Source organism: Elephantulus edwardii, unplaced genomic scaffold, assembly GCF_000299155.1.
Source record: "Elephantulus edwardii isolate Elephantulus edwardi_28Jun2011 unplaced genomic scaffold, EleEdw1.0 scaffold00213, whole genome shotgun sequence".
In the NCBI taxonomy this organism is placed as follows: domain Eukaryota; kingdom Metazoa; phylum Chordata; class Mammalia; order Macroscelidea; family Macroscelididae; genus Elephantulus; species Elephantulus edwardii.
Genome location: NW_006399963.1, coordinates 2198293 through 2209573, shown reverse-complemented (window position 1 = coordinate 2209573; position 11281 = coordinate 2198293). Strand labels below are relative to the sequence as shown.

The following is an 11281-nucleotide window of genomic DNA, read 5'->3' as shown; positions in this document are numbered from 1 at the left end:
AAGATCCGGTGTGACAGACAATATATTTGAACTTTGTAAATAAACCAGTATAAAACTTAAAAAAAGTCTATATTATAACTGGGGGAAAACACCCACAACAAATGAATCTGTTTTTTATTTAGATGTTTGATTGTTAGTTATATGTACTACAAATAATGTTAAATATATTTGTCAGTTTCCAACCTTTGAGGACAAATAAAGATTGAATTTATATATTGGTATTTTGCTGTTGTTATGTACCAATCCTTACTGGCCCTTCAGCAAAATTATCAAGGTAGTTAAATGAGCAGGAGGATATTGCTCATCTTTCTCCTGAAGAGCAGCTGATGGATTCAAACCACTTACTTTAGAGTTGTCAGTGCAACACCTTAACACCAAACAACAATAGCAATGAAATAAAAAAAAAATACTACAAGATGAAAAACTCTTGTGTCAAGTTAGTGTTTAGCCACAAATGTCTCACTTACATGACATTCAGAAAAGGCAAAATTCTAATAGATAAAACTAACCAGCAGTGTCTAAAACCAGGAGCTAGCTAGGTGAGAACTGGCTGAAAAGGAGAAGAAAGGAATTTTGGGGTGAAAGGAGAAAAATATTCTTATAAGTGAATATAAGCACTATATGAAGGTACAAACAGTAAAAAAACCTCCATAAAATCGATTGCTGAGAAGGGTGTATATCCTGCACCACTTGTGATTTATACTTCCTCAGGATTATCAAATAGTTGAGCACTCATTTTACCCCCATCACCATGTTTTAATCCAATGTTCAGAACAACCCTATTCATTCAGACTGGTAAAGAGATGGTGAAATTGCCACTATATTCAGACAATATGATGGTGTACACAGAAAACCCCAAGGATTCAACAAAAACCCTGTTAGAGCTAGTAGACCAATTCAGTAGAGTGGCAGGATACAAGATCAATATACAAAAGTCAGTGGGAGCCCTTTACAGTAATAAAAAAAAAAAACCTCAACACTGATAAGGAAATGAGAAAGTAATACCATGTACAATAGTTAATCACAAATTGAGAAACTTAGGATACTTAGCAATAAACCTAAACTAGAGACACAGAAGACTTTAACAAATTATTTAAGTCCAATAGTTTGAGGGATTCATCCATTTTTCATGGATTCTACAAAAATTTGAAATTCTGTTTGACATTTCTCCCTTTAAAAAATTATTTTATTTTATACTCATTTACATGCAAAGTTCATAAAGTTTGTATACATTATTTTTCACACCAATCTTAAAATCAAATAATCAAAGTAGTTTACCTTAACTAGTAAAAAAGGATCTGTGTCATGAATATTGTGTTCTTTGAAGAACTCTATTTGTAGGCAAGCAAATTAGCAATAACAACTAGAAAGACTATATAGGAATCTTAGGGGACAATAAGTTTATATTAATGACAAAGGAATAACTCAGAATGGGTTGGAGTAGGAATGACTGTTCAGCTAAAAGAATATAATTAGTGTTAGATGGTGTGTGTAGAAATTGTTTAATTGTATGCTTTGCTGCATATATTCCCAGCAGCAGCAACAACAAAATAAATTTTTTTTTAAAAAAAGACCTTTACAAAGAAAACTGCAAAACACTTGTGCAAGAAACAAATTCTACATAAATGAAAAAAATGTCTCCTGTTCATGCATAGGAATACTTAATATAGCAAAAATGACAATCCTACCAAAAACAATCTACATGTTTAAGATAATTTTAATATAGATACCAAATTCCTTTTTAAAAGAGGTCAAAAGGGCAATTGGCAAGTTTATTTGGAGAGGAAAGAGATTGCTTCTGAAAAACAAGAATGAAGTGTGAGGCATAGCATTTCCTGATATTAAAACTTGCTTCATAACTGTAATAACCAAAACAACAAGTTACTGGTACAATGACAGAAGTATAGACTAATGGAACAGCATCAAGAACCCAGAAATTAGTCCATGTATGGCTATCTTATATTCAACAAGGAAACAAAACCTATCAAATGGGGAAATAATAACCTCTTCAACAAATGGTGCTTGCAAAACTGGACTACTACCTGCAGAAAGCTGAAACAGGATCTACATTTCACATGATACACAAAAACCAACTCAAGGTGAATCAGAGACCTGGGTGTAAAGCTCAAAACCATAAAGTTAATAAGAGACAACTGGGATCAAGTTTAGAAGATCTGGTCTGGTTTAAAGACACTGCTAAATACAGCCATAAATGCACAATCTGGAAAGTATAAAATTGATGAATGGGACCTTCTAAAGATTAAATTTCTGGTTTCTTAAAAAACTTTTTTCAACAGGGTGATAAGAAAACCTACCAACTGGGAGCAAACATTTGGCAACACCACCTCAGAAAGGGTCTCATAGCAAAAGTTTATAGACTACTCCTGATCCTACACACAAACACACACACACACACACACCCCAACCCAATTATAAAATGGGCAAAAGACATGAAACGAATTTTCACAGAGGAAAACTTTCAGATGGCCAGCAGACACATGAAGAAATGCTCAAAATCACTGGCAAATCAAAACCACCTCACTCCAGTAGCAATGGTGAAGTTTAGCAGGACAGAAAGCAATAAGTATTGGAGAGAGGATGCAGAGAGATAGGAACCCTCATACATGGTTGATGGGATTGTAAAATGGTACAACCGCTCTGGAAGGCAGGAAGAGGTTTCCTAAAAAACCTGAACACAGAAACTCCTTATGACCCAGCTATTCTATTACTAGGAATCTACCCCAAAGAAATTAGGACTGAGACACAAATGGAGATTTATACACAAATGTTCATTGCAGTGCTTTTTGCCATTGAGAAAAGATGGAAACATCCCAAATGTCCAATCACAATTGAATGGATTCAGAAACTGTGGTATATTCATATAATGGAATACCATGCAACACTCAGGAGCAACAGTTTTGAAAATTACTACCTAACTTGAGAAGGACTGGAGAGAATTATGCTGAGTGAACTAACTCAGTCTCATAAGGACAAATATCATATGAGACCATTACTGCAGAAATAGGAAGATAACTAGTAAAACTTATACGAGGATCTAAGTGGGGCAGTGAAAGTAGGAGCAGAGAGGTAAGGATCTGATGGGGATCTGAAAAGACAGGGCAATGGTGAGCATAGTTCAGTGTTGATTAATTTTGTAAAATAGACTGAATCAGAATGATTGTATGAAACAGTGTGAATGAGGGTAGTGTGAAACACAATGTATGTAAACTTGTAAGAAAATCAATATAAAACAAACATTAAAAAAGATATTATTATATTTTAAAAAACCCCAAACCCAAGAAAAGTGGGCTGTTCTTAATCCCACTGTACAAATTAAGAAACTGAAGCCCAATAAGTTTAAGTGATAAATGAAGTGAAAGCTGGCGACTGGTCCCTAGTCTGAGTTGCCCTGAATGGCCTAAGGATGTACACATGAATGTAGTAGGTTAGCTTCAAGAAATGTATTTTAAGAGAAGTTTTATATCTTTGAAGTTATAGAATTGGTGTGTAATTCTGGGATCATTTTCCCTCCTAATATACAAATAATCTAAATGCATAATTATTGATATTTACATTTCATTTACATACCTTCTGGATTCACCATAAGAAATCATAACAACCACCTGACTAATACCAGGCATCCCATAGCTCTCAATCTTCTTTGCCTCACCATCTATTTTTATGGCCAACACAGCAATAGAAAAAGGTTGACCTAGCAGCTTCCCCCACCTCAAGGTCCTCATTTTTAAATGTCCCCAAGGGTTCTTCTTTTAGCCCACCTGGCCAATGTGTTTCCACACTTTCATCCATAGACGCAGGGCTGATCAAGCTGAGAGTGGCCCCATCTAGTAACAGCTCGCCTCCTATATGGTCCATCAAGGAGCGTTTCATGATCTGAAATTGGTGATCAGAGTTGTCAGTATTGCTCCAGCTGTTCAGTAAGTTTGCTTGGACTATGCTGAAGCCCTTCACCTGGCCCCAGCCTGAGGGACCACTGGGTTCCCCATGGTTACGAGAATTCTGTTATCTTTTTGTGACCTCACTAGTGACACTAACTGGTTCTATGATCCCTGGCAAAGACAGAATATTCAGTCAGGATTCCAGGAAAGGCCTACAACCATATTCTCATTTTCTCCTTGCAATCTTTTCTGCCTGTCTATGAGAGATAGGCACAAACTGAAAACATGTAAATGTGTACTCATAAACACTTACACGTATGCACACACATAAAATCAGTCATGATACATAAATATAAACTCTTATCCTCCTATATTCTCTCACACTGACATAAATATTAATACATAGATGTACTTACATAGACACATATAACACAGGAACATATTACACAAGCATGCACACAGACATGCATAGTTATTTCTAGAAACATATTCAAACATACACCAAATTAATGCAAATTCACTTACTACACATGTTGTTGTTGTTATGTGCCATCGAGTCGTTTGTGACTCATAGCAACCCTATGTACAACAGCCCTAAACCCTGCTCTATCCTGTGCCAATGGCATTGCCTCTGACACACCCATCCCGATTACCCCAGTCACTGAATCAAACCACCTCATAGAGGGTCTTCCCCTCCTGCGCTGTCCCTCTACTCTACCCAGCATGATATCCCTCTCTAAAGACCTGTCTCTCCTTACAACACGTCCAAAGTATGTCAGGCGAAGCCCCAGAATCTTTGCCTCCAAGGAGTAGCCTGGTTTAATCCTCTCTAGAATGAATCTGTTTGTTTTCTTGGCAGTCCATGGTACATTCAATACTCTTCTCCAGCACCACAGCTCAAAGACGTCAATTCTCCTTCTATCCTCCCTAGTCATTGTCCAACTCTCTGATGCATAACAAGTGATTGCAAAAACCATGGCCTGTATCAGGCAGACCTTAGTCTCCAGAGAGACACCGTTGCTCTTGAATACTTTAGAGAGGTCCCTAACAGTGGACTTTCCCATCGCAATATGTTGTTTTATTTCCTGGCTGCTGGTGCCAAGAGTGTTGACTTTGGAGCCAAGCAAACTGAAGCTGTGAACAATCTCAATCTCTTCGCCATCCATCCTGATGCTACCGATTGGTCCAGTGGTGAGAATCTTTGTCTTCTTGATATTGAGCCTCAGTCCATACTGATGGCTGCAGTCCTTGACCCTCTGCAGTAAGTGCATGAGGTCCTCCTCAGTTTCAGTGAGCAGGGTTGTGTCATCTGCATAACACAGATTGTTGATAGATCGTCCACCAATCCTAACACCACGCTTCTCCTCATGATGTACTATACATATATAATCATAACCTCCTATAAAATTGAACTTAATTTTCATTGTGGAAATAGTGGCTGTAATGGACTGTTGTTGTTATTAGGTGCTATCTAGTCAAATAGGACCCTATGTGCTATCTAGTCATAGAGACACTATGAACAACAGACTTGAACTTTGTCCTGTAGTGTACCATCCACCATCTTCTCTGACACATTTGCGCTCACTGCTGCACATACTGTGTCAATCCATCTTGTGGGGGTCTTCCTCTCTTTCCCTGACCACCTTTCCAAGTATGATGTCCCTTTCCAAGGAATAGCCTCTCCTAGGAATATACTCAAAGTATGAAGGATAAAGCTTCACTATCCTTGCTTCTAAAGGGCACTCTGGCTGCTCTGGCTTCTCCAAGACATTTGTTCTTTTGGCTGTCCATTCAGTACTCTTCTCCAATATCACACTCAAAGGCATCAATTTTTCCTGTCATCCTTATACATTGTACAGATCTCAGCACCATAGCAGGTGATTTAAAAGGACATGGCCCGAATCAGGCACATGTTAGTCTTCAAGTTGACATTTTTGCCCTTTAATTATTATGATGAGGTCCCTGACAGTGAACTTACCCACTATGTCTCCTGATCTCCTGACTGCTGGTACTAAGGGGTTTTTTTTGGGTGGGGTTTTTTTTTTTTGCTTCACGGTTTTTATTAAAGGTCCCAACAACAGTCTACTTTTTCTTCTCTACATCCTGTTCTGCGGCTTCCTTCGCCCTCTTGGCCCGGATGCCAAACAGCCGGGCATGGGCACGGGCCATGCGGAGACTAGCAAAGGCCTTGAAGTCCTTCTCTTCCTGTGTAATGACCCGGGCTTTCTCCTTCTTGTAGACATTCCGGATGGGCATGACAGGTCCCGTCAGCTGAGTGGCCAGTTTGAGTTCCTCAGCAGAACTGTCTCCCTTCTTGGGGGCGGAAGGCTTCCGTGGGAAGAGGATGAGCTTGGAGTGATACTCCTTCAGCCGCTGCACGTTGGCCTGCAAGGACTCAGTGGACTTGTTCCTCCTCCGTGGGTCCACGGAGATTCCGATGGTCCGAGCTACCTTCTTGTGAATGCCGGCGACCCTGAGTTCTTCCAGGCTGAAGCCTCTGCCGGCTCGCACTTTGGTGTGATACCGCACCGTGGGGCAACGCACGATGGGCTGGATGGGGCCGGAAGCGGGGCGCGGGGCGATGTGGCGCGCTTTCGCCTGGCGGGCCTTGCGTCTGCGGATCTTCCGGGCCAGCTGGTTAAACCATGTGGCCACGCGCCGCTGCCAGTCTTTGTGAAAGTGAGGCTTCAAGATCATGCCATTCCTGCTGGGCGCCATGGCTGCCTACGGCTTCGTCCAACCGAACAGCCAAGCAGAAAGGGTACTAAGGGTTTTGATTGTTGATCTAAGCAAGGTGAAATCACTAATAACATCAATCCTTTCTCCATCTGTCATGATTTTTTTTATTGGAATAGTGGTGAGGATTGTTGTTTTCTTAATGGTGAGATATAATTCATATCAAAGATTACAGTCCTTCATCTTCTGCAGCAAAAAAAACTATGTGAACAACAGTATGCAAGTAGCTGTAGTACTACAGGTAGAGCCCACATGGGAAGTCACTAAAAAATAAGGAGAAACACCTTCAAACAAGCAGTAATAATTGGAATTTAGAAGTATGAATGGAGGAAAATTTGAAGTTTTCAAAAACTAAATTGAACACATGAAGACCAACATTCTAGGCAATGGTGAACTGAGTGGGTTAACTGTGACCCTCAAAAAGAGATGGCCAAGTCCTAATCACTGGTGTCTGTGAATGTAACCTGATTTGGAATAAAGACCTTTGCAGATATTATTGAGTTAAGGGTCTTAGAGGGTGAGTCCTTATTGTTAGATAATTCCCACATTCTATTGGATCACCTTTCTTTGGAATGGGAATAAATATGGATCCCTTCCATTCAATTGACCAGATTTTTTTGGCACAAATTGGTGAGCACATCCACAGCTGCACTGGTTCATTAAAATGTATCAATTGATATTCATTTTCTGGAATCTTAATTTTTTGCCAATACCTTCAGCGAAGCTTGGACTTCTTCCTTCATTACCATTGGTTCCTTGATCATATGCTAGTTTGTTTTGTTGTGGTCTTTTTTTTTTTAAATTGCAATAAACGATTTTATCATTGCAAACAACATTTTTAAAAATACTAATTGTCACAATGACCTTACCTCATGGACTACACAGAATTGATTGCATCCGTGGAAAGAATCACTGGAGAGGCTCAGTATCAGAAGTCAAAATCAGGCTAAGTGCTGGTTGTGGAGCATACCATCAGACATGTGCAAGTTTAAATTGAAGCTGAAGACAATGAAAACGAGTCAAGAAAACCCAATATGACCTTGAGTCTTTCCCACCTGGTTTTAAAAACTGTCTCAAGAGTTGACTTGAGACATTGAACACTACTGATCGAAGACCAGATGAGCTGTGGGTTACCATCAAAGATATAATCCATTAAGAGAGCAAAGGGTCATTACAGGCATTATACGGAACAAGAAATGCATGTAAAGTCAATTGGAAAAGGAGGAGGAAAGAAAATGTGCAACAATGAATGAATTTAAAAAAAAAAAAAAAGAATGACCTTGTCCAACACTCCAATATGAAAACTTCTCCTTCTTTTTTAAAAATACTAGTTTATTTACAAAATTGAAATACATAGTCTTTGAGAACAGACTCTTCCAATTTCCCTTACCCCCAACCCATCAACTTGTACAAATCCATGAAAACTTCTACTTCTTGAAATGGTTCTGTGGCATCCAATTCTTTTTGGAACAGTGACTGTACTTTTCCCACTTTCTTTTGATGCTTTATGTATTATTCAGGATTTTGTCCATACATTATTTCCTTTTTATTTTATAACTTCAGCGCTTTGTACATTTTTTTATAATATTTTGCTTTGTCTTCTCAAGTTGTGCTTTGAAATATTCTATCCATCTCTTTTACTTTACTACTCAATGTCATATTTTGGTTCTTGTGAACTTATTTTAATTTTCTTCATCTTCAGTTTAAACATGCACATGAGTAATCCAAGATCTGTTCCACATCAACACCTGACCAGGATTTCACTCCTGATATTGACCACCTCCAGTATATTTTTTTCCCCAGCAGATGTAGTCATTTTAATGTCGGTGTAGTCCATCAGGTGAAGTCAATATGGATAGACATCATTTGTGGAGTTTTTTTAACAGCTGTTTGCAATGACTAAAATTCTTGATTGTATGAAAGTCTATCTCCAGACTCATTTCTGTTACCAAGTCCAAATTTATGACTGCCAATCATTTGCTTCCATCTTCAGCAGTCCAGTCACCAATTGTTGTTAATAAATCTTGACTACATGTTCTATGAATCGCAGACTGCAAAACTGAGTTTTTGTTATGTACCATTGGGTCAGAACCAACTCATAGCTTACCTCTGAAGTGGCAGTTCACTGCAATGGAGATTACCTGTTTTTCCCCACCATGGTGTAGATGGTGGTTTTTAACTGTGTGACTTTTGAGTTTAATCTCTTCATCTTTAATTGTTGGGACATATACTTGAATAATAGTTGTATTAACAGGTTTGTTTTGGGTTTTTTTTTTTTTGTCTGCCTGGACAGTAACCTCTTATAGCATTGCACTTTAGGAACGATCTTGAGATGATCTTTTATATTATGAATACACTGAAATTTTTCCTTAAATTTTTATCCTCAACCTAGTAAACCATATGATTGTCTGATCCAAAGTGGCCAAAACCAGTGTGTCTCAGTTTATAGTGTTGATCTTTATACTTTCCGTATTCTAATTTCCCTAGATTCATACTTCATCCATTTAACATTCTAATAATTATTAGATGTTTACAACAGTATTCCTCCATTGTTCATGTCATTGTTATGTGCTGTTGAGAAACCTGCAACTCATAGTGACCCTCTATACAATAGCTCTGAAACCTGCCCTAATCTGAGCCAGTCTCACCGACTCTGACACGCCTACCCTCATTACCCCAGTAACTGTATCAATCCAATTTCTCCAGGGTCTTCCTCTCTTGCACTGTCCCTCCACCCTTCCAAGCATGATGTCCGTCTTCCAAGGACTGGTCCCTCTTCTCCACATACCCAAAGTATGTGAGACAGAGCTTCAAAATTCTGTCTTCCAAGGAGAAATTTGGTTTCTCTCTCCAAGGCAGAGTATTTTATTTTCTTGGTGGTTTGTCATATGTTCAAGACTCTTTTCCAGCACTACAACTCAAACATATTAATTCTTGTTTATTGTCCAGCTCTCTGAAGCATAACAAGTAATTGAGAATATGTTGGCCTAGATCAGGCACAGATTAGTCTCTAGACTGACATTTTTGCTTCTGTCTGGGGTAATGGGGGTAGGTTTGTCAGAGATAATAAAATTGGCTCAAGATAGAGTGGGGCTCAGAGCTCTTGTACATAGGGTCAGTATGAATGGTACACAACAAAAACAACAACAGAAAAATTCAAGGTTACCTTAAATTGACAATATGTAGAAATGTGAACATTCAAGAAAATTCTGATGAGGAGTTAGGTGAAAATAAGGACATGGTGAGAAAATGTCTATGATCTCAAAGAATATACATTTAATTATGAACATAAGGTTACTAGAGGTAACCTGGTGAGACCTCAGATAGAAATATTGTTGTGTGTTATGTGCTGTCAAACCCTTTCTGTCCTGCACTGCCATCATCATCTCTAGCAAAGAAATGACAAATGAAATGATTAGTTGCAAATTAAAGGACAGATTGTAGGATCCCCTGGGCCCATTTTTGCAGTCAATGTCAACTCACCTCATTGAGGAAGTTCTTTTTCCCTGATCCTCTACCTTTCTAAGCATGATGTCTCTTTCCAAGAATAACTCCTTTTAACAACATGCCTAAATTATGTAAGACAAAGATTCACCATTCTTGCCTCCAAGAAGCACTCTGGATGCACCTTCTCCAAGACATATCTGTTTATTTTTTTGGCACCCTGTGGGAAATTAAGTACTATTCTCCAACACCACAACTAAAAGACATCAGTTCTTTTTCTGTTTCCTTATTCATTGTCCAGCTTTCCAGCACAGAAAATAATTGATAATACCATGGCTTGATTCAGGCACACTTTAGCCTTCAAATTTAAAATGTTGCTCCTCAGTACATTTGAGAAGTCCTTTACAACAGAATTTAAGATTTTTAAGTACCTCTTCTGAGAGGTCCATTATAGCAGATGGAAATGAGGAACATATTATTAAGCACTCTAGGGAAGGAAAAATTTGACAAAAGGGGAAAAATGGCTAAGTTATGTTCTAGAATTAAAAAATCACTAAGCAGTGAAGTTGGATATTTAGCTGGAGATAATTCTAAACAACATGGTAAAGGTGCACTTGGGTTTCTTCTTGTTGCTTATAGTAAATTGCAAAGTAAGATCCCTTGGGTGACACAAATGGTTAACATAAATTATCTACCTACTTGGCCATTAAAGTTGCAGGTTGAGCTCATCCAGAGATGTCTGGAAAGAATTACTTAGAGAAATACTTCTAAAAAATTAGTCATAAAAAATGTCATGGGCACAACTCTATTCTAACACATAAGGGTTTTTTGTTCGTCACAGTAGACTTGAAGGCAACTCTTTAGGATACATAGAATTTTCCAAAGATGGTGAGACCAATGCATATCCCTTTCCACATTCCCTTATAATGTGATGGTAACATTCCTCTACTGATAGGGTGGAAGTAAACCTGGAGTAGTTTTGTAAGTGCCACAAGTAACAGAACTCAAAATAAAGAATGCTTTATGGTTTGTTTTTTTTTTTAATTTAGGTTGTTTATTTTTCATTTCAATGAACATCTACAGAGATTTGGGGATTCCATTCATTCATTGTTGCACCCTTCTCCCCGCACAAACCCCTCCCCCCTCCCCCCCCATTTGCTCCTCTCCTTGAAAAGCAAAATAAAAACTCCCTCATTGGTACA

General features: G+C 38.5%; 1 protein-coding gene across 3 annotated transcripts; it reads right to left on the bottom strand.

Annotated features, from left to right (window-relative positions):
* Positions 1-5981: 5981 nt before the first annotated feature.
* On the bottom strand, positions 5982-6617 carry LOC102860041 (60S ribosomal protein L13-like). 3 transcript variants are annotated; one of them, XM_006897705.1, is made up of 2 exons: positions 6351-6617; positions 5982-6209 (listed from the first exon to the last, which is right to left on the bottom strand). In XM_006897705.1, the coding sequence occupies exons 1-2, from the start codon at positions 6615-6617 to the stop codon at positions 5982-5984; spliced, it is 495 nt and encodes a 164-aa protein (XP_006897767.1). The 3 variants fall into 3 exon arrangements, with proteins under 3 accessions (XP_006897767.1, XP_006897766.1, XP_006897765.1); XM_006897704.1 differs by having other exon boundaries at positions 5982-6353; positions 6411-6617; XM_006897703.1 differs by having other exon boundaries at positions 5982-6617.
* Positions 6618-11281: the final 4664 nt, after the last annotated feature.